At 52.6% G+C, this 25728-nt stretch overlaps 1 protein-coding gene across 11 annotated transcripts in view; it reads left to right on the plus strand.

Moving 5' to 3' along the window:
- The window catches only part of NAA35 (N-alpha-acetyltransferase 35, NatC auxiliary subunit), a 46354-nt gene that overhangs the window by 12151 nt on the left and 8475 nt on the right, over window positions 1-25728 (plus strand). For 9 of the 11 annotated variants that reach the window (XM_029054964.1, XM_029054963.2, XM_029054972.2 and 6 more), the window contains 11 exons: window positions 2039-2089; window positions 3379-3462; window positions 4695-4809; window positions 12833-13011; window positions 13400-13459; window positions 14678-14784; window positions 15654-15720; window positions 17146-17244; window positions 18155-18333; window positions 21092-21228; window positions 21554-21621. In XM_029054964.1, the coding sequence (XP_028910797.1) occupies window positions 2039-2089; window positions 3379-3462; window positions 4695-4809; window positions 12833-13011; window positions 13400-13459; window positions 14678-14784; window positions 15654-15720; window positions 17146-17244; window positions 18155-18333; window positions 21092-21228; window positions 21554-21621 (1146 nt within the window). The remainder of the gene's footprint in view (window positions 1-2038; window positions 2090-3378; window positions 3463-4694; window positions 4810-12832; window positions 13012-13399; window positions 13460-14677; window positions 14785-15653; window positions 15721-17145; window positions 17245-18154; window positions 18334-21091; window positions 21229-21553; window positions 21622-25728) is intronic. The other 2 variants (XM_029054966.2, XM_029054967.2) reach the window with 2 other exon arrangements.

The raw sequence follows: 25728 nt of genomic DNA on the forward strand, positions 1-25728 counted from the left end.
AGTGACAGGCCCAGAGCGTTTCTGCAGGAAGATGAGCCGGGCGGCGGAATGAAGAATAGACTGGAGCGGGGAGAGACGGGAGGAAGGGAGATCGGAGAGAAGGCTGACACAAAAGTCCAGCCGGGATATTATGAGAGCCCGTACCAGTAAGATAGCCGTTTGGGTGGAGAGGAGAGGGCGGATCTTGTCGATATTATAAAGGTGAGACCGGGAGGTCTCGGTGACGGATTGGATGTGTGGGGTGAATGAGAGAGCCAAACCGGTGACTCATTAGAAAACCTTATTAATAGTAAGCCCGATTTTTCTAATTGCAGTGTCTGGTAGGTGCAGCTGTGCATCTGGAATCCCCTAGGCATCTGTAAGGACCTCATGACCACTGGCACCAAACTGCTTTATGAGCAGAATGGCGGAACTGGCGAGGGCACTCTCCATCCTGCCTCGCTGGAGGAGAAAGACATTGTGCCTGTGCCAGTCCGGCCAGCGGTCCCCGATTTTCAGGGTTTAGGGTACCCCCTTGGGGTGTCTACCAGGCCCTGGGCTCCCCCCCAGAGGAGGACCCTGCCCCGAGAAGCTGGGGGCGCGGGGGAGGGGAGGCCCAGAGTAGAGTACTGGGACGACTCTGAAGAATGGTCTCAGCCCCCTTGGACGATCTGTGAAAGAGAAGCGGAGCGGCTCAGTGGCTAGAGCCCCGGCCCGGGAGTCCGAAGGACCTGGGTTCTCATCCCGACTCCATCTCGTGTCTGCTGTGTGACCTCGGGCGAGTCACTTCACTTCTCTGGGCCTCAGTCCCCTCATCCGGAAAATGGCGGTGAAGAGCGTGAGCCCCCATGTGGGACAGGGACCGTGTCCAACCCGACTAACTTGTATCTACCCCAGTGCTTAGAACACACAGTGAGCACTTCACAAGTACTGTTGTTATTACTATTTGTCATTTAATGCAAGTTCCCCAGGGAAGACCCAGGCTCCTGGCAGGCCCTGGGCACGGGAGAGAGACACCGCTCTCCAGGCCACCATGCAGCTTGGGACCCCTGGACCTCAGAGAGGCGCGAGAGAAGGCCTGCTAGCAGTGGACTAAGGTGTATTGCCCAGCTGCCCGGCGAGGGCAGGAGTGGTCACTCTAGCCCCTCCTCCAAGCGATCGCCACACGAACAGATAGAGCGGCGTGCCGCAGGGCGGTCAAAAAAGGAGCGCGAGAAGAGTGAGGCAAGGAGGAGGCCAGAGCGAAAACAGACGCCGGCCACCGTGGACATCCAACATGACAACACAGAAAGGGCGCGAAAGCCGACTGATCTGTCCCTGTGCAGAGGGTGGGCTGGCGGGGAGAGGGAGCTCTGTCAAAGTAGACGCTGAGGTTAATTGAAAGCTCTGTCGAAGGCTGACCCAGAGAGTTTACAATCCACACCACATGGTTTGCTTGTTGGTTGTTTGTTTTGTTTCGGTTTGGTTTTTTGTTGGTTTTTTTTTACTAAGGGCAGTCCTTTGAGCCCCTTCATCTGTTTGAGACACCCGATCATTTGAAATTTATTCCTGCTCTTGAACACTTGAATGTTCATTATGGAATCTATTTTTGACATCCGGCGGCTTAGCCGCATCAGGAAACGGCTGTGAATGACTGTGAATTTGAACCTACTAGCCTCTGATGTTTTGACTTCCTGATAGTTTTGTGCTTTTGGCATATTAAAACCACCCGCCAATGGAACGCTGCATTAAAAAAGGTCCAGAGAGCCCCAGAGGGACAAAACCATTAGGAAACAAAAACTTCCTAGGCTACTAGGTGAAAAATCACAGCCACGCTCCTTGACTTTTCTGATGACTACCCAAGGTAAATCAAGAAGAGAAGAGCGGGAATAGATTTCACATTATCAGGTCCACACCGACATCTAGTTTTGTGCATTTTAGGGAGAGTGGTTTCATTTAGAATTTTAAAATGAATGCTCATGTAGCCTAGTTCTTTCGACCAAACCTTGCATGAGATTCCTCCGTATTTCTGCCTGATGATATTACTTTTTGGTCGTCATTCCAAATCCTTTCATTTTAGAGCACTCGAAGTCGGCAAGGAGAAGAGAGAGATCCGGACGTTGAACTGGAAGTAATTGAACTTAATTTTCGAGAGAGACTATCCGAGTGGCTTTCCTTTTAATGCTGACATCGTAATGTGAACGGGGCCCTCGTATGGGGAAGCTGTTGTAAAGGAACTCTTCAAAGATGGGGAGAAGTGATTTGGGCAGAAAGGGGCTGGAGGTAGAGCCAGGATGTTGGCTGTGGCAGGGATCGGGTCTGCTGACTCTCTCGTACTCTCCAAGCGCTTGGTGCAGGGCTCTGCACACGGCCAGCACTCGAGAGGTGCCACTGATTGACGGCCGTCCCGAGCCCAGCGTCGTAGGGCAGGGATCGGGCCGGCCGACTCCGTAGTATCGCCCTCTGCCAGGTGCTTAGTTCAGTGCTCTGCGCCCAGTAGATACCATTGATCGATTGGAGCCACTGTGGCAACTTTTAAGACCCCGCTGAGCTGTACCACTTCCCAACCGGGAGCCATCACGTCAGCAGCAGCAGCAGTGTCAGCTCAGGATCCCTGAGGAGGTTCTACTGTTCATGCCTTGCCTTCTCCTCCCCTGTCTCTTCTCCTCCTCCTCTCCCTTCCTTTCTCTGTTCTCTCCTCCCCTTCCTCCCCCTCTTCCTTCTCCCCCCCCCCCCCCCCCGTTTTTGTCTCTTCCCCTTCCTCCCCCTCCCTCTGCCTTTCCTTCTCCTCCCCGGTCTCTCCTCCTCTCCCTTCTTTTCCCGTTCTCTCCTCCTCCCCCATCCCTCTGTTTCCCCTCTCCCTTTTGTCCTGCCCCAAATTCCCCACCATACTCAGATGAAAAAGTGACCCAACTGGAATACACTGACTGGTATTAACCATAGGGTCAAATAGACCAGAGGCCACGTGAGGAAGGGAGAAGTTGGATTTGGGCCATTGTCTTCCGAGGACTTCCCCGGAGTCACACAGTCGGTGGCAGAACCGGGTTGAAAGCCGAGGGCTTGGACAAAGGGCCTTCCACCAGATACTGCTCCTTGTTCTCGTGTGAACTAGATTCTGAGACTGCACCGCTTTCGAGCTCAAGAAAAAGATCAGTTTGATAATCGGGAGTTTTGGGTTTTTGGTTTTTTTTTCCTTTTTTTCTCCTGTGGATTTTTAGTGCTGCTGTATTGCTAAGTAGTTCGGGATCAGAGATCGCTGAGTAATTAATACATTTTCTCGTAATGGATCTGGCTGTTTCTCCCATTGGAAGGAAGTAGATGCTCTCTGTTAGAGACCAGTGTAGAAATATTGCATATAATAAAACCTCGGTTTCGGAACGCAGTGTACATGTTAACTTTAAGGTCGTTCTTTTCTTCTAGCATCAGCAGTGTCTGGCAGTTTTCAGTAGAATGAAATTTACCCGGGTATTGCTGACAGTTCTCATAGCTTTTACTAAAAAAGAGGTAAGAAGTTTTCCTGGTTTGGCCTTAGCTTTGTTCATCTGCTTAATGTTTCGATGTTTTCCCAAATACCTGGGTTTGTTTTTTTAATTCAAATTCATTATTCAGCTCCGAAAGATTGTTTGCATAAATATGCTGTGTATAATTGGCAATATTCAAAACTATTTTTCAGCGCAGCGGTACTACATTCCCCCCCCCGCCAAAACTGTGTATTTCTCATGGCTCAGAGTATATGGAAGAAGCTGTAAAATTCTACTGTTCGGGAGTTCAGAGTTAGAGTTGCGGTCAAGCCGAAAGGTCTAATTCCGGCTCTGCCACTTGCCTGCTGTGTGACCGTGGGCAAGTCACTTTACTTCTCTGGGCCTCAGTTACCTCATCTGGAAAATGAGGATGAAGACTGGGAGCCCTCTGTGAGACAGGAACTGTGTCCAACCTGAGTTGCTTGTATCCACCCCAGCGCTTAATACAGTTCCTGGCACATAATAAGCGCTTAACAAATACTCCAATTATTATTATTCTGCTACCTTCCAACCCAGCCTCTGCTTTAGAGCTAGCCTGGATTTTAAAAATTGATTCGTTCATTCGTATTTATTGAGCGCTTACTGTGTGCCGAGCGCTGTACTAAGCCCTCGGGAGAGTCCAGTAGCACAGTAGACAGTCACATTCCCCGGCCACAACGCGCTTACAGGCTACCCCGTGTCCTCGGACTGATAGAGCGGCAAAGCGATGGCCGGACTGAGCCGGGCTGTTTTGAACCCTGGGAGCTGAATCCCCCCCCATTTGGGCCCCCCGCCCCCCGACTCGCTGGGGCTAGGAATGATCCTACCCGGCCCCGCAAGCCGCTCCTAAGGAGGTAGCCCCGGACTAAACCTGGCCCGGACAGACAGCCGAGAGTACCAACCGCACTTCGCCCGACCACCGCAGTCCGACTCCCGTCTCTGAAAACGGAAACAAAGTCCAAGGCCTCCAGTTCCAACTGGCATTGACCACCTTTTCGTACTCTTATTTGGGCTTGGTTTTACGTGGCAGGAAGAGGAGGTGGTAGACAAAGCCAGAGAGATAGATGCGACTAGAAATTAAACCCCTGGTCTAGCTAGGGTTGGGCTGTCTGGTGTCGTCAGATTTCCTAGAACGGCCGAAGTTCTGGAACCCTCCTCGTTTTTGTAGACCATTGGAAGATCGGGGATTTTAAAGCACGTCAGGCATAAATATTTCCGGCGGGGTTATTTCCCCAGGCGAGTGCTGTCGCAGAGGCCCAGAAACTGATGAATCAAGCAGCAGATCTTCTTTGTGCGGTTCACAACTCATTACATCACGGCATCCAGGCTCAGAATGATACCACAAAAGGAGGTAATCCTCTTTTGTTTTTTTTGTTTTGTTTTAAACCGCACCTGTGACTTCCCCAGGACAAAATGAATGTCTTCGCAGATGGGTTTAGCGCTCTGCAGTTCAGACCTAGGTCGAAAGCCCCAACACCAGATCCATTTGACTTCAAGAATTATTGTTCTGAAGTGTTTGAGTGCTAACCGTATACTCAGGAACTGGTACAAAACACCAAAGTAGGCAGAGCCATTCAACGGGGAATTGGAATCAAATTAGGCCGGGCCGCTCTTCAGCAAAATCACAGTCCAAATAGATGGTCTTTAAATGCTTTCTCGGCTCTGTCTGGGCAGTGAGGGAGAAGTGGTCCTCTCGAGTGACTCTTCAGCAAATTCTAACTCCGCTTATACGAGTTAACAGTTGAAATGAACCAGCCGTTAGGAGGCTAACTTCACATCCTCCACACTCTTCCTTTTCTGTCAACCACTGGGCTTAAGAGTATCAGCAAAGTGACAGGACTCTTATAATCAAACAACTTTTATGTTGCAGAGAAAGCTGGATTTTTTTTTTTTTTTTTTACCCCCACTGGTGTGCAAAATGAAGAAAAGGGAGAATATAATCCTGTGGTTTACTTCTGGTTTGCCTGTGAATCCTGCTGCTTCCAGTTCCGTTGAAATTAAAAATGAAAGTGTAGCCGAGCGAAGCGTGAAATCATCGGACATCCATTTCAGGCCCTAACGACCGCCGTTCCTCTTGAAACTGCAAGAGAAAGTTCATTCTATTTCATGTGACTTCCATGGTCTGGGAGGGAAATTAGGCGCCTGGAGGCGTTGGTCATCCTTTGAGAGTGGTGGAACAATCTGCAGAATTTGGCCCTTTAGCAGCGTATTGTTCTGGCCTTGTCTTTAGGATCATATTTAGTTACAATCGGTGTCCTGTGCACAAATGTTTTCCTCAAGGAAATCTCTGGTTGCAATCAAACAGGAACTGGCAGGCTAACGAGGTGTTGGCGACCCGTGAACTGTTTGCCCCAAATTCTTTCCAATGTAGTCTCTGGAGAAATTCCAGGTAGTTATTTTTCACCGCAGGCCCAACTTGGAAAATCACTTACCTGAAGATGGAGCATCATAAGATTTGCTTTTTTGCCTTTTTCATACCCGAGAATAAAGTGTAACTCCATTTTAGGAAGGAAGTAGCCAGAGTTCCAGTTTGGAGGACTTAACTTCGGATGTCAAGATCTTGTTTCGTTCAGATGTAATGGGAATATTTGGTTGTAAATCCTCCTGTTGTTTGCATAGGGAGACTGTTTTTGGGGTGCTTCATCTTTGGTACTTTTAACTGAAGGCCAGCATCCTAACTGAACCTCTTGAAGTAGCAAGGCCTCTGGAAAGCTCTGATTTAAGCTGGAATCTTGCTCACAGACACTTGTTAGGAATGGGAAACAATTGACAGTGCTTGACATATAGTAAGCGCTTAACAAATACTGTTATCGTTATCATTATTATTATTATTATTATTAATTGCCCGGCCAAAAGGAAAGAGTGCTGACTCTACTCTCGATCCGGTGTCGTTCACTTTGGTTGGTTGGTTTGTTGAATTGCTCAGACCTTTTTTGCGGATTAGACAATTTCTTGTGGTCATCAGTGGGTTTGGGCCTGAACAGTGACTCGTAAACAACAAACCCTAGAGTTAATGGGTGACAAAAGTTCCGTTGATGGTTTTGACGAGGGAGAGAGGTGATGAAATTTGGAAGGTTATCGACAGATGCTACTAACGTCTGCCTGATTTTGTGATGTGCTTAAAAACTGGGTATTTGAGAGGTCATAATTGAACTATCATTCCCCCATTGTGTTTTATTTTGGTCAGTCATTTGGAGCCCCTGTCAGGGCCGGGTAGAGCTTTGGCTGCGAGAGACTCCGCCTCATTCCTTTATCATTTGAAATCATGCTGGTAGCTTTTTAATTAAAAATTAATTCACTGTGGTATTTGCTTAGCGCTTAGTGTACTGAGTGCTGGGGTAGATACCGGATAATTGGATCGGACAGAGTCTCTGCCCCACGTGGGGCTGGCTCACAGTCTTAATCCCCATTTTACAGCTGAAGTAACTGAGGCCCAGAGTGACTTGCCCAGGGTCTCCCAGCAGACGAGTGGTGGAGCCGGGATAAGAACCCAGATCTGTGCTCTTTCCACTAGGCCACGCTACTTCTCTGCTGACTCTTGTTCCATTTTGCTTTAAGAGAGTCTGTTTTCATTGTGATTTTGTTTTGTAGTTTTCACGTTTCTGGTGAAATATCTGTCCGTGATCTGGAAGCTCAATCAACAGTATTTATTGAGTGCTTACTGTGTGCAGAGCATTGTACTCAGCGCCCGGGAGAGTAGACAGACTGAGTACATTCATGATTCCTGCCGTCAAAGAGCGTACAATCTAGTTGGGGAGACAAACATTAAAATAAATGAAAGGGGGACTGACTGAGTATAAGGATTCGTGCATAAGGGCTGTGGAGGTGGGATGACTACCTCGGTGCTTGCGGGGGAAAGGGGGGATGGGAAACCCACTCAAGAGCAAAGGTATTTATTGAGCGCTTACTTTGTGCAGAGCACTGTACTAAGTGCTTGGGACAGTACAGTATAACAGTAAGCAGACATGTTACCTGTCCACAAAGGTGACACAGTAGGGAGGAACAATTGGGTGGGGAGAAAGAGAAGAAGAAGAAGAATGATGGTATTTGTTAAGCGCTGACTATGTGCCAAGCACCGTTCTGAGTAGATACAAGGTAATCAGGTTATCCCACGTGGGGCTCACCGTCTTCATCCCCATTTTCCAGATGAGGTAACCGAGGCACAGAGAAGTGAAGTGACTCGCCCAAAGTCACACAGCTGACAGGCGGCGGAGTCGGGATTAGAACCCACGTCCTCTGACTCCCAAGCCCCTGCTCTCCCTCTCAACCACGCTGCTTCTTATAATAATAATGTTGGTATTCGTTAAGCGCTTACTATGTGCAGAGCACTGTGCTAAGCGCTGGCGTAGATACAGGGTAATCAGGTTGTCCCACATGAGGCTCACAGTCTTAATCCCCATTTTTCAGATGAGGTCACTGAGGCACAGAGAAGTGAAGTGACTCGCCCACAGTCACACAGCTGACAGCTGGCAGAGCCGGGGTTCGAACCCATGACCTCTGGCTCCCAAGCCCGGGCTCTTTCCACTGAGCCACGCTGCTTCTCATAGTCAGGGGATGGTCAGGGTAGACTTCCCGGAGGAGATGTGTTTTTAGTAGGACTTTGAAGATGCGGGGAATGGCGGTCTGTCATCTATCAAGAACAGAAGGGCAGGGGGGTGGGGCGTGAGTTTAGGGTTGACAGCGAGAGAGATGAGAATGAGATACAGTGAGTAGATTAGTATTTGTTAATTTATAAATGACAGATTATCTCTCTTAACGTCCATCTCCCCCTCTGGACTGTAAACTCGTTGCCGGCAGGGAACGTGTCTGCCAACTCTCTTGTAGCGTAGTCTCCCAAGCGCTTAGTACAGTGCTCTGCACAGAAAAAGCGCTCAGTCAATACCATTGATGGATCGAGTGGGCAGCAGGATGAAGTAGGGACTGGAGAGGTGAGAGGCTGGAGGCGGGGAGGTCCGGGAGGAGGCTGATAGACTAGCGAAGTCCGGGCAAGCGCTCGGATCAGCGCCGAGCCCGTCTGGATGGATGCTGGAGGCGGAGTGAGGATGGAACTGGCCGGGTTTTGTGATGACTGAATATGCGTCAACGAGTTCTAAAATGCATGGTATTGTGCTGCACCGGGTTTGCAACACTGTATTTTCTGATACATTTTTATCTTGGTTTCCTGCCTCGGAAGATTAAAAATTGGCCTCTTGCAGATGCCGGATGTAATTTTTGAAAACTGTCTACCCTCATTTTTTTGGCAAGGAAAACTTGCACTTCATTAGTGCATCTTTTATATAGGATTGAGTTGGTCACAAAAGCAACCAGATCCATCAGCAGAAAACCCAGAACGCTACACGAAATAATAATGATCGTATTTGTTAAGCGCTTACTGTGTGCCAAGCACTGTTCTTGTAGATACAAGGTAAGCAGGTTGTCCCACGTGGGGCTCACAGTCTTCACCCCCATTTTACAGATGAGGTAGCTGAGGCACAGAGAAGTTGTGACTTGCCCAAAGTCACAGCTGATAAGTGGTGGAGCCGGGATTAGAACCCACGACCTCGGACTCCCAAGCCCGGGCTCTTTCCACCGAGAGCCACGCTGCTTCCCTATGCAACGTCGGCCCAGAATCCTACTCGTTAGAGAAGCAGCACGGCCTAGCGGAAAGCCTGGAAGTCAGAGGACCTGGGTTCCGATCCCTGTTCCGCCCCTCGTCTGCTGTGGGATCTTGGGCAAGTCACGTCCCTGGGCCTCAGTTTCCTCATCTGTAAAATGGGAATTACTGAGCCTATTCCCTCCACTTTATCTGTGTGCCCCATGTGGACAGGAACCGTGTCCAACCCGATCATCTCATATCTACCCGGGACTTAATACAGTGCTTGCCACAAGGTAAGCGCTCAACAAATACCACCATTATCGTATTATTATCTCCTGGCTTCCTGTGCCGTTTGGAGTCGTTTTTCCCGTTCTCCCCCCGGAGGTATTATCCATCTCCCACTCGGTCATCCTTAGAACTCCTGACTATATCTCTTTCATTTTTTTGGACTACTTTTGTTATTGCTAATCCTGTTTCTCCTTTCTCCCTGCCTCCCACTTTAGATTGTCAGCTCCTTGAGGATAGTGGGGACCTTAGTGAATGTTTCAGAGGTCCTAGTGGACGCCCAGTAAACGGTGATAGACGCCCAGTAAACGGTGATACTGGTGCTGATTTTTCCACGGAAAGAAAGGCTGAGGTGCTAGTGACCATTCATTGCCAAAAATGGCCGCTTGGTTTTTGACAACATCAATGTGAATCTGCTCCTTTCCCTGTCTCCTTGTTCTCCTGCCCTTGGATTAAGCCCTCCTTCCCTCATATCTGAGCCTTCAGTCTAGCTCGCCTCCATATGATTCTGCATTTTGCTGCTCCGATCGTCTTCCAGCGTGCTAATAATAATAATGATGATGATGATGGTATTTGTTAAGCGCTCACTAGGTGCCAGGCACTGTACTAAGCATTGGGGTAGATACAATCAAATCGGGTTGGACACAGTCCCTGTCCCGTGTGGGGCTCACGGTCTCGATCCCCATTTTCCAGATGAGGGAACTGAGGCACGGAGAAGTAAAGTGACTTGCCCAAGGTCGCACAGCAGACAAGTGGCGGAGCAGGATTTAGAACCCACGTCCTTCCGACTCCCAGGCCTGTGCTCTATCCACTACGCCATGCCGCTTCTCATGCTGCTTTTACAACAGCTGACTGGCTTCGTAGCCCTTGCTTGAATCTCTCCCGCTCCCGTCTAGATCAAATGCAGATTCCCTCGTAGCCCTCCAGTCAGTCGTATTTAATGAGCGCTTACTGTGTGCAGAGCACCGTACTAAGCGCTAGGGGTAGTCCAGTATAACAATCCCCCTTCTCTTGCTTGGCCCCGACCCCCAAACCTAGAGTCCTGCCCGGGCTAAACATCTTGGGCCTAGTCTGGTCTGAGCCCGGAACTGGGGCAGCCAGTTCCGAGATGGAGGTTCAGATGGGACTGGGAAGGCTTGACTTTGAGGGGGAGGGAAAGGGTGGGGGTTCGGCCGCCCACGGAGAGAACCCAGGGCGTGCATCGTACACGCTCCGCGTGGTCGAGCTACCGGGTTGCGGCCCAAATTGGGGGGTCGGAGGGGACGGGGCAGAACAAGGGCCCTCGACTGACCTGATCCCTCGTAGGTCTCACCCCGGTTCTCAATCTCCATTCCAGCCCGACCGGCTAACGGCTAGAGCCCGGGCCTGGGATGCAGAAGGACCTGGGTTCTAATCCCAGCTCTGCCACTTGTCTGCTGTGGGACCTGGACAAGTCACTTCAAGTCTCTGGGCCTCAGTTCCCTCATCTGGAAAATGGGGATGAAGACTGTGAGCCCCTTGTGGGACAGGGACTGTGTCCAACCCGATTAGCATGGAAAAAGCTCGGGCTTGGGAGTCAGAGGACGTGGGTTCTAATTCTTATTGAGGTAACCGGGCCTCAGTTACCTCATCTGGAAAATGGAGATTTAAAACTGTGAGCCCCACGTGGGACAACCTGATTACCCTGTATCTACCCCAGCGCATAGAACAGTATTTGGCACAGTGTAAGCGCTTAACAAATACCATAATAATAATTATTATTGTTATTATCATCTCATATCTACCCCAACGGTTAGAACAGTGCTTGGCATATAATAAGTGCTTAACGAGTACTATGATTATTACTGTTATCTGGAAAATGGGGATTAAGACTGAGCCCCATGTGGGACATGGACTGTGTCCAACCTGATGATCTTGTATCTACCCCAGTATTTAGTACAGTGCCTGCCACATAGTAAGCGCTTAACAAATGACATATTTTGTTTATGCTTTTCAATTTTTATTAAAAAGAGTCTTCCCAGCACCCAGGGGTTGGGAAACTCACCCTCGGGCAACCGGAGGACGAGGGACATTAAGATGTTAGAGTTCAATCAGATAATTGGCTAGTTGAGTATCCCGGACTTTGGATTTATGTAGGTGTGACGGATTTCTCAGTTAAGGAAGGAGGAAAGAGGTTAGTATTTAAACTCCAATTAGAAAAGAACATTAGCCTGGCAAAGTGACTGAGATGTCATTTCGGATAAGAAAACAACTAAATCTTGGATTGAAAAACCAAGTTTCCACAGAGATGGAGAATTAGAGTGCGGCAAAAATGTTTTCGTGGGGTTTTTTTTTTCCCTCCAGAACTCTCCCAGGTGTAATTGGAATCCAAACTTTTGACCTTTCTCCACCTAATTATTTGCCAACGTTTGGGCTGAGGTGAATTTATATAATTGGAGTAGAGGACTAATCAGAACTAGAACAGCAGTACGCATAAGAAACCAGACTCGTTTCGTCAGTGTGACCTGCATTTCTAGTAGGGAAAGCAGAACGACTTGTTTTATACTTTTGAAAATTGCGTATTGATTTCTGGCCGGGTGTTTAATGCGGATCCTGCTTCAAAAGGAGGTTGGGTTTCTCTAGTCGCTATTAAAAGATGCCGCTTTCTCTGATTTTTCTGACCAGTTAAGGAAAATTGTGGTTCATTCCTAGTAGTTCCAGTCTTAAAAATGGTGGAACGAAGATGAAAATAAATTGTTCAGGTCAACAGTTCTTTAGAGGCAAAGGTCTGGAAAACGCTTTGGAAAAAAGTCTGACCTAGGATATCGGTTTCCTATGCATTAACGGTTAAGCACCTGACATTTTCAAGAGGCTATTCGAATGAAGCTTTCAGCAGCAGTGGTGAATACATGCTTATAAGATCATCCTTTTATGTTGTTTGCTTTTCATGTAATGATGTGAACAAAGCAAAAATAACTGTCCTGTCCCAGTAGCACCCCTAGGCTTTGTCTGCCCAGCACAAAGGGAAGTGGAAATTTGTAAATTATCCAGCTAATTTGGCTAATTTGACCACTAAATTGGGGAATTCCAAGTGCACTTTACGGCCTGAGTAATCCAGTTTGGCTCTTGAAATGGACCAAAATAACAAATAATGGCCAAATCTCCACTTCACTTTGTGCTGTGTAAACACAGGCTTTCTATATCTTCTTTGGGGCCGGCTGTTTCCTGAAGTGAGAGCTTATTATGCCCCTTTCAGGAAGAAATGCCCTTCCAGAGAAGAGCTCGGTGGCCACACCCGAGTCGCGGTAATAATCCTACGTATATCGAATTTTCAGCTTCACTTGAATAGGAGGAAATGACCTAACCTGTGAAGAGCCTATTATGTAGCTGAACGTGGGTTGGGAATCTTTGAATGTGGCCTCTCGTTCTGCTCTGTGGGAGTTTACGCACTACGTTTCAGACCCTTTAAATGACAAGGCGGAGGGGGTAAACCGAAGAGAGGCGAAAGTACCCAGTGTGTGACCCGGTGGTCTTTTTACGAAATCTTTGTTTTTAGATCATCCGATCATGATGGGGTTCGAACCTCTCGTCAACCAGAGGCTGCTTCCCCCCACCTTCCCTCGATATGCAAAGATCATTAAACGGGAAGAAATGGTCCACTATTTTGCCAAACTTATAGACAGGATAAAAACGGTCTGTGAAGTGGTCAACCTGAGTAATTTACACTGCATATTGGTAAGTAGACAAAGTGCTGGTTTGGTCTATAGGGCAAGTCTAGGCAACGCCGGGCACCGCTTTTACTGAAGAGAGGACATTTTCGAAATACGGAAACAAACGGACGATTTCCGTTCAGGTGTCCTTGGCTTATAATCGGTTCTTTGGATCTGTCCTTTCTGTGTCGCTTTCCTCGTGAAAATCAACCTACCCTTGACTTCGCTGAAATACTTCTGGTGCTTATAGTTGGGCTCTTATAATTCTGCAGCACCGTAGCTAATTTAAAACTCATCTGGGGAGGCGCATCGTAATCGCAGACGTACATGCGTTCTGGAGGACTGTGTTTTTTGCACTTGGGCCTAAAACTGACAATAACTCTACTTTTTTTTTTTTCTTTAATATGAATTAGGATTTTTTCTGTGAATTTAGCGAACAATCACCCTGTGTCCTGTCTAGATCACTGTTACAGGTATGTCTCAGTTCTTAGTGCAAAGTCTCCCCTAATCCCTGAATCGTACTTTTGTCTGAGTACTGAGTAAAGCGTGGAAGACATTTAGAATGTTGCAATTCTGTGGTTATTGATAGGAGAGCAATTAGAATGCAAGGGTTGACTTAGAAAGGCTCAAGGAAGTCCCCAGATGCTTTGTTAATGTCAGTTTCCATGCAAAATATCGGGTCCCGTTCGAAAACTTACATTTGGCCCGGTCGAGAGAATTGCCACGTTGCCGTTGGTTATCGAAATAATCCAAGATCGAGGCAGGGCAGAATGTGGTCCTCTCGATCCAGTCTCGCTTCCCAGCTCTGTGGGCATGAGCTATTTGTCATCTGGACGTGGTAGTCTGTCTAAAGAGAAGAGCAATTATGTACCGCTTCCTGGCGGCAACCGCTTTAAAGCAAGATGTGGCTGAAATCGGGTACCTTGACTCCCTGACGGTCTGGAATAGGTTTCCCGAGACGGGTGTCAACATCAGCCCCCGGTGACCAGCCAGCCCTAGTGTCGATTAAGCCCTGAGGAAAATACACGGACATTAGTTTTTTGTTGTTGTGGTTGTTTATGGTTTTTGTTAAGTGCTTACTGTGTGCCAGGCCCTGAACTAAGCGCTGGGGTAGATCCAAGATCATCAGGTTGGACACGGTCCCTATCCCAAGTGGGGCTCACGTTTAACAGCCGAGGAGACCGAGGCCCAGAGAAGCAAAGCGACTTTCCCAGAGTTACCCAGCGGACAAGTGGCAAAGCCGGGATGAGAACCCAGGTCCTTCGGACTCCCAGGCCCGGGCTCTTTCCACTAGGTCACACTGCTTCTCTAAGAGAGGTGAGGTGACTTGCCCAAGGTCACCCAGCAGACAAGTGGCGGAGCCAGGATTAGAACCCTAGTCCTCTGACTCCCAGGCCCGGGCTCTTTCCACTAGGCCGTGCCGCTCTGTCCTGGCCCACTAGGGAGGGACAGGGAGGGATGAAGGACGGACAGATAGGGACTGGAGGTGGGAGAAAATGAGCCACCACTCTACATTATTGGTTCGAGAGAATGGTCCTCAGACTCCCCTAAGCCAAACAGCCCCAATCTCCCCATGGCGGCGGGTGGGAGAAGCCATTAGCGGGCCCCTCTGTAGACCCCGGACCCCCCCTCCGCCCCCGGACAGCGGACCGATAGGACGGCTCTTACTGCTAAGTATCTCTTCCTTTAAGACGACTTTTCTTGTGGATAACAAAAAGGTCTTTGGGACCCACCTCATGCAAGACATGGTCAGAGATGCACTTCGATCTTTCGTCAGCCCTCCGGTGCTGTCTCCTAAGTGAGTATCTCAAGATACCTCGCGAACGCGCTCCCGGGCGGCCGACCGTTTTTCCAGGAGGTGGGGCGGGAGCCGCAGGCAGACCGGTCTCCGAGAACCACGGACGTTTTGGGAGCTGGGTGATTGGGTGGGTGGAGAGCACAAAGCATCGTTCCGTGTCTGGACAGCACGGGAAGAGAAAACGCAAGCCCTCGTTTGGTCTTCAGAGATTCCTCCCCGCCGCGTCCCGTCGGAATCTCTCTTCCGATACTGGCGAAGGGGATTCGCCTGCTTGCGAGGGGGTATTGTAGGGAGCGGAGTCGGAGGGGAGTTTCATAGGGTGGGGAAATCGGAACCTCGGTGCTGCCGCATTTCAATTGCCCCGATTCTGGCGGGATGAACTTTGAAACATTGCCCAGTAAGGGTGAGTGGCCCATCGCCGCTTGGTCCTAGCCGGAAGAGTGACCTGTGCAGTCCTGCCACAAAGAGGAAAGAAAGTGGGGTTAGATCCCCTTCCTCCCGAGTCCCATCTCTTCCCTCCCCACCCTGCGGTGTTAGAAGGGACCGTTTCTCTCCGCCACCCTCAGGTGCCACCCTGCCACTCCGTGGATGCTGCAACTACACGGAGACCAAAAAGTGGGGGGGCCGATCCAGTTGTTCCGCTAAGTTTGGATCGCCCGGCCTTGGCGATTTTGGGGTTCGCTCCCGTCAAGACCCTCCCCCCAAAACGGCAGCGGCCAGAGAGGCCACGTCCGAAGAGCCAAGCTCGGCCCCGGGAGGTGGATCACGGCGCGGTCTACGTCTGTTTCCCAGGAGGGTGGTGTGCTCTCTTGGGCTGGCTTGCCCCGCCTCTTACTGTGTCGTTTCCTCTTCCGATTATCTCCTTCCAGGTGTTGTCTATACAATAATCACCAGGCTAAGGACTGCATCGACTCCTTTGTTACTCACTGTGTTCGGGTAAGAGTCGGCAACGTGGAGGAGTAGATGACGGGGCTGGGATTTGGCTCCCAAGAGCTGCGATCCTCTGGGCCCACCGATTTGATAAACGTTGCCCCTTAAGCCCTGGTTCTCTGGCTTGGAGAAGCCCAGGCAAGGTAGGGTGAAAGAGAAGGCGGGGGCAACCGCATGCTCCTCTTCCCGTCCTGGAAACCCCCTCCGACCCTGCGGTGGAGGGAGCCCTTTTTAACGACAGGATGGGCCCGCCGATGGAAGTAGCTTTTCTCCCAAACTCTCCATCGCTCCTAGATTGGAGTTTTCTTTCCGCCTCGATAACTGTTTTCGAGACCGTCAGCTGCTTGTGGGGGGGAAGGTGCGTCGTACTCCCCCAAGCGCTTTAGGACGCCGCTCGACACCCAGTCGAGCGCTCAGTGGATCCCGTCGAGTGGTCGACTGACAGCAGACCGGAACGAGGGATGCGTCGCCAAAGAGGTCAGCGTTGGGGGGCAGAGTCGATGCTCCGGCCTGAGCAGATGCCGAAAGACGGGCGGGGTTTTTCCCACGGGGAAGCGGGAAGAAAGAAATCAGAGCCCGAGGACCGCTGCCTTGCCGCTTTCGATGCCGTTTAAAGGGGTGGTGGTCTGAAAACCCCGCCCTCGCTAAGCAGTCAGCCGTAACCGACGGGACTCATTGAGCGTGCACGGGGCGCTGTCCTCGGCGCTTGGGCGAGGGTGGCACGGTAGCGTTGGTAGGCACGATCCCTGCCCACGGGGAGCTGACGGTCTGATGGGGGGAGACGGACATTCGAAGAAATTACGACTAGAACACGAGTGCCGAGGGTGCGGCGAACGGCGGGCGTTTCGAGGGGACGGATCCGAGTGCCGGGGCGAGGCGAGAGGGAGGAGGGGAGAGGAGGGCTTCGTCGGGGAAGGCCTCTTGGAGGAGATGGGATTTTAGGAGGGCTTTGAAGGCGGGGAGAGCGGCGGTCTGTCGGATGCGAAGAGGGAGGGAGGCCGTGGGCGACGGGTTGACGAGGTCGAGGGACAGTGAGGAGGTCGGCACCGGAGGAACCAAGGGCACGGGCCGGGGCGGAGAAGGAGATCGGCGGGGAAAGGTCGGAGGGGGCGAGCCGGTCGAGCGCCTTGGAGCCGACGGTGAGGCGTCTCTCTTGGCCGTGGAGGTGGACGGACGACCGCCGGGGGGTTCTTGAGGAGTGGGGAGACGTGGACTGAGCGTTGTTTTAGAGGAAATGACCCGGACGGCAGAGCGAACTTAAGTGGTTCAGATGAGTACCGCACCTCGTGTGCGTTAGATAAACTTATAAACACGGCATCTGCATAACGTCCGAGATTTGCCCGTTGGCGGTTCACCGGCGACGTCAGAGCCCGGACTGTGAAATCCACAGGGCACGTCCAGTTGACAATTAACCACCGTGTTTTTTTTCAGCCCTTCTGTAGCCTCATTCAGATCCACGGACATAACCGGGCTCGACAGAGAGATAAACTGGGCCATATACTTGAGGAATTTGCTACTTTGCAGGATGAGGTAAGAGCCAGCGGGCTTTTTATCTAAAACGAGTCGATCCAGGCGATAGCGGAAATCTCTCCGTGCCGGCGTTCTCTTCCGTTTGTTGCGATCCTATTCGGGAGGATCGGCCCTCTTAATTCAGTCTGTCTGATGGAGTGCCGAGACCGTAGACAGTAAATCAGGAGAGACATTCGATTAAATACGATGCTCTCGTTGGCAATACGACGTACCCTCTTCCCAGGAAGATAAAGTTAACGAAAACCTGAGGAGATGGAAAGACTCCGAGTGCAAGTAGACGTCAGACCGTCCTGTCGTTTTTACGACACCGCACCGGGGCTAGTGAAGGGTGAAGATCGGGTGGTGGTTTGAGCCGTCTTATTTTTTAAAACCCGGGAATGTTCACGCGGCGTCTCTGTAGGTCGGATTGCAGGGGGGCCGAGCGGGGAGGGAGGGTGACCGCCTCCCGACTTATCGTACCTTTGCCCCTGGATCCTCTCCCCGGTGGCGGGCGGACCAGCCTAAACCAGAGAGCTGAAAGGGGATAACCGCTCCGTGCGAAAGTCGCCCCGGGGCTCTGTAGCAGGGTGAGGGGTGGCAAGCAACATGGGGCGGGCGGAGGGCGGGGTGGGGTGGGCGGGGGGGAGGGGGCCGCGGGGAAGGGCCGGGGGAGCCTTGGGGAAGAGGGGTGGGTCGGCCGGAGAGCGGCCCCTCCCCCGTGCCCCCCCTTCCCCTTAACCGACTCCCCCGTCGCTCCGCCCCACGACCCCGGGCCGCGAAAGCGACCGGATGGCGGGGCTGGGTTTAGAACCGTCTCCCGAGCGGCCGGCGGCCCCGGCCGCGGGGACGGAGGCGGCGGCGGGGGAGAGGCGCCTCCGTTGCTGTGAGGCGAGTCCGCTTGACGAGCTAACGTGTTCATGTGTTCCGATAGGCAGAGAAGGTAGACGCAGCCCTTCACAGTATGCTGTTGAAACAAGAACCCCAAAGGCAACATTTGGCTTGCTTAGGTACATGGGTTCTCTATCATAACCTCCGCATCATGATACAATACCTTCTGAGTGGCTTTGAATTGGAGCTCTACAGCATGCACGAATACTACTACATCTATTGGTAAGAGGACGCGTCGTTCTAAATGCAGGGTGAGGGCCAGAGAGGAGCGGCGTAGAGGGCGGAGGACGCTCTCCAGGCGGTCTCCGCTTCCTTTTTCCTCTCCGTCGTCCCTTAGAGCCTCCACGAGGCGAGCGGGCAGGATACGAGCATCCTTTCCCCGACGGGCCTTCGCCGGCCGTCGCTTGGCTACCCGAGCGAACGGCCCCGGGGCCTAGGCGACCCCCGGAGGCGGGGCCCGGGTGGATCTCGCGGTGCCGCGCGGGCGGCCGCGGGACGCTCGTTCGCTCCCCCGCGCGTCGGGCCCGGTATATTCACAGAGGGGGCTTTGGGTGGGAGGGAAGCCCGGCCGGGAGGCCGCGAGAACGTTCGGGCCCGGAGGTCCGCCCCGGCCTCCCCTCTCGACCTTAGGGGGCTAGTGAAATACGGCCTCGGCCGTTCCCGAGTTAGGAGCGGCGCCGTTCCCGGAGAGGGACGGCCCGGACTCCGGTCGGCCCGTTCGTGCCCGGACCCCGCTTGGGCTCCCGGCTTCTCCGGGCGTTGGTCGCGGGGAAGCCCGGCGAGGAGGTTTGCGCTCCCGGGCAAGTTGTGATGGGTCCCCAGGTGGTAGCTCCTGAATTTAGCTGGGAAAGCAAATCTATTTACAGACTCCCGGCAGCCGACTCGGACCGGAGGAATCCGACCGCTTAATGAAAACGGAGCACGGCCGAGGCCCGCCCGGGGCTCTGGAGGGCGGGGAGAGGGGAGACCAGGCGGCCGGGCGGGTCGCTTCCCTCGGCCCCCTCCCCGGCGCACCCGTGTCCTCTCGCCGGCCCCCACCCCCGGCAGAAACCGGGGAGGGGGGAGGTCTAGAAGACGTTGCCTCGGGCGGACGTTTCCGGTCCGCGGGGGGAGCCGGGCGAAGTCGGTCGGAGGCGTAATGGGAGGAAGGTCGATGGTAGTTTAGGGAGCGCCCTGGGAGCTAATGAATCTGGCCCCGTTTATCCTATTTAGTGGTCAGGTGAAGCGTAAAAGGCATCTCCGCGAATATACGGGGTCGGTTGTGCGGTCTGAAGGGTGAATTGGGGCGAAGCAGAAAATACCGTGGGCAAGAGTGCCATCTTGTGGCCCTCTGAATCAAGGCTTCCATTCGACCCTCCATCTGACGAGGGCTCCGAAAACGCCAAAACCGACCGAAAACCGCCCCCCCCCCCCGCTCTAAGCCCGCGATCATCTGGTGACCATCCCGGGGCCTTTGATTTCCCTCCCCGTTACGGAGTTCTCGCTATGGAGCCCATTGCGTCCCATTGGATTATTGACCTTTCCCGCCGACGCCGTGGAAGTGACGGTTTCCGGCCCCCGGCCGTGATTTCGTGAAGGGTTCCCGTTTTGTTGGCGGTTCCTTTCCGTTGCCGTAAAAATGAAAATATACCCGCTTTAACGCAGAGCCCGGAGGATGTCATTTAAAAAGAGGCATCGCCAGAAAACATTGCATTCGAAAGACCGAAGGACTCGTGGCAGATCCCAGTTCCGAGGGCCGACGTCCTTAAAAGCGATGCCCTTCGGCTCCGTAGAGGACTCCGTCTCCGGTCTGGGGTGTTGTTTTTTTTCAACGCGGTAGGGTGAGAGGTGGACTCGTTCATTCGGCCGGAGACCGGACTTGGGGCAAAACGGATGCTCTGCGCTCGAGCCTGAAAGCTCTCGGTTTCAGAATACGTCTTTGCCGCGTTGTAAATAAAATCCTGGCTTTCACTGCAGCCTCGCATCCCAGTGAAGGATTAAGCGCGCCACAATAAGTCAAGCGCTGAACTGGTGGGTCGAGCTTTCTTCCGAGTAGCCGGCTCGGACCTAAAGGTTTTATTCACTCCTCTGTTGCCACGGTCGCATTTGCCAGACCACCACTCTCCCCATATTATTATCGTCGTCGTCATTACCGTTACCGTTAGAGTATCCGTCAGGCGCTCACTACCTGTCAGACACCGTTCTAAGAGCCAGGGTAGGTGCAAGTTAATGAGGCCGGGCACGGTCCCTGGCCCACGTGGGGCTCGCGGTCTAAGTAGGAGGGAGAATGGGCTAAGTGAATCCCCATTTTACGGATGAGGAGACTGAGGCCCAGAGAAGGGAAGTGACTTGCTCAAGGTCACGCAGCAGGCAACCGGCCCGGCCGGGATTAGACCCCGGGTCCTCCGTCCCCCAGGCCCGAGCCGCGGCGGCCCCTCGGAGCCGTACTGAAATCGTAGCTGCTCCAGGAAGCCTTCCCCGACTAACTGCTGGCCTCCCCCTCCCTCCGGCGTCACTTCCGCCCTTGAGTCCGTAGCCGCTGAGGCGCTTTCCTCCTCACCCCGTCCCCACAGCACTCACGCGCAGCTCCTCAGGCTCTGCTGCTTTCCTCCTCTATAATGGATTTTACCACCCGTCTCCCCCCTCCGTGACCGTGAGACCCCTCGAGGGCGGAGGATCGTGTCTCCCGGTTCTATCGTCCTCTCCCGAGCGCTTAGTCCAGTGCCCTGCACGCGGTAAGCGCGCGATAAACGCCTCCGATCGATGGATGTTTTGAAATCGTATGTCATTGGACGCCCGATTCACCCTTTCTTGACCTCTGAGACATTTCGTGAACTGCAGCTGTTCGGACATTGTCTTCAGGGGTGTCAATTCGGCTACAGCTGAAAAATGATTTCAAATTGGACTTGGGAATCTTTTCGAACCGAGCCCCCTCGAGTCCCTCCGGTCGACTGGCCTTGCCTTTTCGGATCTCGTCATAACCAAGCGTTGTCGACTCTAGGTATCTGTCCGAGTTTCTTTATGCCTGGCTGATGTCAACTTTGAGTCGTGCCGATAGCTCTCAAATGGCGGAAGAAAGGATAATGGAAGAGCAGCAGAAAGGTCGAAGTAGTAAAAAAACCAAGAAAAAGAAGAAAGGTACAGTAGGGGGACGAGCCGAGTTAAGCGAGCAGAAGGGTATGTCGCGGTGGGGCGGGGGACTTTTCCTCAGATTCGGCCGTTCGACGGAGATGCGCTCTAGAGTCTTAACGTAGAGCCTGCGTCGGCCGACTGGCCTTTCCTCGGGTCCCCGTTCAGCTTCGGACCCCGAGGAGACTAGAACCATCTTTCCAACACTTTGGAAAGATTATCGCGTTTACCTAAGTTTACGATTTAACACTTGCTTCTCTCCCTTAAGATAACGGAGAAAGAGTCCAATTTTTTTTTGGTCTTTTTTTGTTTGTTTTTTTCCCCTTACAAACAGTTCGCCCACTGAGCCGAGAAATCACCATGAGCCAGGCCTATCAGAACATGTGCGCTGGGATGTACAAGGTAATTGGGTATCTCCGAAGTTGTGTGCTCGTCTCATTTTTAAAGCACGGGTTATCGAATTGCTACGTTTTGACCGAATGAGTAGTTTGTAATTAAAACTCGAGTACCGTAATGATTCGGGATGTCAATTTTTGTCTGTCCGTTTTTGTTCGTTTGTATTATTGTACTTGGTAAGCACTGACTATGTGCTGAGCGCTGGGGTTGGACTCAGTCCCTCATGGGGCTCCCAATCTAAGTAGGAAGGAGGAGGATTGGATCCCCATTTTACAGAAGAGGAAATGGAGGCCCAGAGAAGTGAAGCGACTCACCCAGGGTCACTCACGGCACACGCGTGGCAGAGCCGGGATGAGGACCCAGGGCCTCCGACTCCCAGGCCCGCGTTCTTTCCGCTACGCCACGCTGCTTTCCACTTTGCTAGTGCTCTTGGGGGTCTTTCCGAGGGGCCCTCGCTCTCCCTTCTGTTCGTGGAGCTCCTCCGGCTTCTGGAGTCCAACGGGGGTTGTACCCTCACGCGGGGCACGGCCTGGGAGGGAAGCAGCGTGGCCCGATGGAAAGAGCCCGGGCCTGGGAGTCGGCTGACCGGGGTTCTATCCCAGCTCCGCCTCTCGTCCGCTGTGTGATCACTTCACTTCTCTGGGCCTCAGTTTCCTCCTCTGTAGAAAGGGGATTCGCTACCCGGGCTCCCTCCTACTTAGACCGTGAGTCCCATGTGGGACAGGGACTGTGTCCGACCTGATTATTTCACATCTTCCCCAGCGCTCAGTACGGTGCTTGACCCAGAGCAAACACTTAACAAGTGACCCCCCTCATGGCTATCGTTATTAGAAGTCATCCCTAGTTACGTGTTGCCGGTGGAGCCGGAGCAGAGGGGCCTGATCTCTCTCCCTCTCCGCCGTCTCGCATCTCCTCCCGCCTTCGAGACGTCTCTACTTGGATGTCCTCCCGTCACCTCAGACTTGACACGTCCAAAACGGAGCTCCTCATCTTCCCACCCGAACCCCGTCCTCCCCCCGACTCTCCCGTCGCCGTAGACGCCGCCGCCGTCCTTCCCGTCTCACGGGTCCTTAACCTTGACGTTCTCCTCGACTCCTGTCTCTCATTCAACCCGCACATTCAACCTATCGCCGAGTCCCGTCGGTTCGACCGTCACAACGTCGCTAAAATCCGCCCTTTCCACTCCATCCAAACCGGGACCACGTTAATACAGTCATTTATCCCGTCCCACCTTGAGTACTGCGTCAGCCTCCTCTCTCGCCCCACTCCAGTCCGTATTTCACTCAACTGCCCGGATCGTTTCTCTACAGAAACGTTCAGGCTGTCGTTTCCCCTCTCCTCAAGAACCTCCGGTGGTTGCTCACCCACCCCCTCATCGAACAGAAATTCCTCACCGTTGGCTCTAAAGCCCTCAATCTCCTCGCTCCCCTCCTACCTCACCTCGTTATTCTCCTGCTACAACCCAGCACGCAAACGTCGTTCCTCTAACGCTAAAACCTCCCTGGACTTCGATCTCGTCTACCTCGGCGCCGACCTCTGGCCCACATCCTGCCCCTGGCCCGGAAGGCCCTCCCTCCTCATATCCGACAGACGACGACTCTCCCCCGGCTTCGAAGCCTTATTGAAGGCCCACCTCCTCCAAGAGGCCTTCCCTGACTAGGCCCTCCTTTCCTCTTCTCCCGCTCCCTCCTGCGTCATCCTGACTTGCTCCCTTTATTCATCCCCCCGCTCCCAGCCCCACGGCACTTATATCCATATCTCTCATTTGATTCTTTCTCCCCCTCTAGACTAAGCTCGTTGTGGGCAGGGAATGGGTGTCGATTGTTCTATTGCGCTCTCCCAAGCGCCTAGTACAGAGCTCTGCACACAGTAAGCAGTCAATAAATACGACTGACGGACTGTTTCAGGGGCCTTTAGCCATTCCTGGTGGCACACTGGCCCGTCACACTGCAGTGCACCGAGGTCTCTGGGCTCCCTAGAAACCAACCCTCAAAGGCCACTCTGGAACCAGCCCGGGGGGACTCCAGGGCCCCCGGCTCCTGATGCGCCCACACTGGTGCCTTTCCTGCCGCCCCCCCTGGATAATAATGTTGGTATTCGTTAAGCGCTTACTATGTGCAGAGCGCTGTTCTGAGCGCTGGGGTAGACACAGGGGAATCCGGTTGGCCCGCGTGGGGCTCCCGGTCTTAATCCCCATTTTACAGATGAGGGAACTGAGGCACAGAGAAGCGAAGTGACTCGCCCACAGTCACACAGCTGCCAAGTGGCAGAGCTGGGATTCGAACCCATGACCCCTGACTCCAAAGCCCGGGCTCTTTCCACTGAGCCACGCTGCTTCTCATGCCATTTTGATGCCACCCCTTGCTCCTCACTCTTTGCTTCAGAGCCGTCCATCCCCTCGCCCCCTCCTACCTCACCTCCCTTCCCTCTTTCTCCAGCCCAGCCCGCACGCTCCGCTCCTCTGGTGCCGCTGATCTTCTCACTGGGCCTCGTTCTCGCCCGTCCCGCCGTCAACCCCCGGCCCACGTCCTACCCGTGGCCCGGAACGCCCTCCCTCCTCAGATCCGCCAAACAATCACACTTCCCCCTCCTCTTCAAAGCCCTACTGAAGGCTCACCTCCAAGTGGCCTCCCCAGACTGAGCTCCCCCTCCCCATTGCCCCGACTCAGCTCCCTTTGCTCTCCCCCTGCCCCCCGGCACTTGTGTATATATGTACATATGTACGTGTACATATCAAGAGAAGCAGCGTGGCTTAGTGGAAAGAGCACCGACTTGGGAGTCAGAGGTCATCGGTTCTAATCCCGGCTTCGTGCGTGTGACCTTGGGCAAGTCACTTGACTTCTCTGTGCCTCAGTTCCCTCATCTGTATAATGGGGATTAAGACCGTGAGCCCCACGTGGGACAACCTGATTACCTTGTATCTCCCCCAGCGCTTCGAACGGTGCTCGGCACGTAGTAGGCACTTAACGAATGCCATTATCTTTTTTTTTTTTTTACGTTCTTACAATTCTATCTATTCATCTTGATGCCGTTGATGCCTGTTCGCTTGTTTTGATGTCTGTCTCCCCCCTTCTAGACTGTAAGCCTGATGTGTGCTGAATTATACTTTCTAAGCGCTTAGTACAGTGTTCTGCACACAGTGAGCGCTAATAAGATACGATTGAATGAATAGCCCTTTTTCCAACCACCACTTGCTCCTTTAATAGACTCTAATCACAACCAGCCAAAACAGGCTGTTTGGGTCTGCCAGACCCTCACCCCTCTGGCAGCGAGAGGCCAAGTCTGAGTGCCTGCTACTCTGCCAGCCTTTCTTCTGTTCCTTCCTTTCTTATTCGTGAACAATAACAATAGTAATTATGGTACTTGTTAAGCACTTACTATGTGCCAAGCACTGTGCTAAGCACTGGGATAGATACAAGTTAGATTGGGCACAGTCTCTGTCCCACACAGGGCTTATACTCTTAACCCCCTTTTTACAGAAGAGGTAACTGGGGTACAGAGAAGTGAAGTGACTTGCCCGAGGTCACACAGCAGATGTGTGTGGCGGAATCGGGATTAGAACCCACGACCGGACTCCCAGGCCCGTGCTCTGTCCGCTAAGCCGCGCTGCTTCTCGTGAAGCGGTGCACTGGTGAACACAGATCTGTTTCAGTTTAGCCCCGAAATGCGTTTTTGGCTCGGCGGCGCCTTTTCCAACAATCAAGCAGTCGGCGGTATTTATCGAGTGCGTACTGGCTGCAGAGCACTGAACCCAGCGGTTGGGGGAAGACAGTCCAACAGAGGGGGGTAGACGTGTTCCCTGCCCACGAGGAGCTTACAGTCTACGGAGGGAGACAGACATTGATTTAAATTAATCACGGATGCGTACCCACTGCTTAGATGGAAAGCTACAAGGTTAAATGAATTTATAGGCTGTCAGCTCCTCTAGCCCAGAACGTGTCTACCAACTCTCCTCTGTTGGACTCTCCCAAACGCTTAGTCCAGTGCTCTGCACACGGTAAGCACTCAGTGAATACCGTCGATCACGTTCACTGACTTGGGCTATGGAGGAGTGACAAGGGAATCGAGAGAGGTTGTATTTTTTTAATGTTATTTTTACCACAAGTTTACGCG

Source organism: Ornithorhynchus anatinus, chromosome X5, assembly GCF_004115215.2.
Source record: "Ornithorhynchus anatinus isolate Pmale09 chromosome X5, mOrnAna1.pri.v4, whole genome shotgun sequence".
Taxonomy (NCBI): Eukaryota; Metazoa; Chordata; class Mammalia; order Monotremata; family Ornithorhynchidae; genus Ornithorhynchus; species Ornithorhynchus anatinus.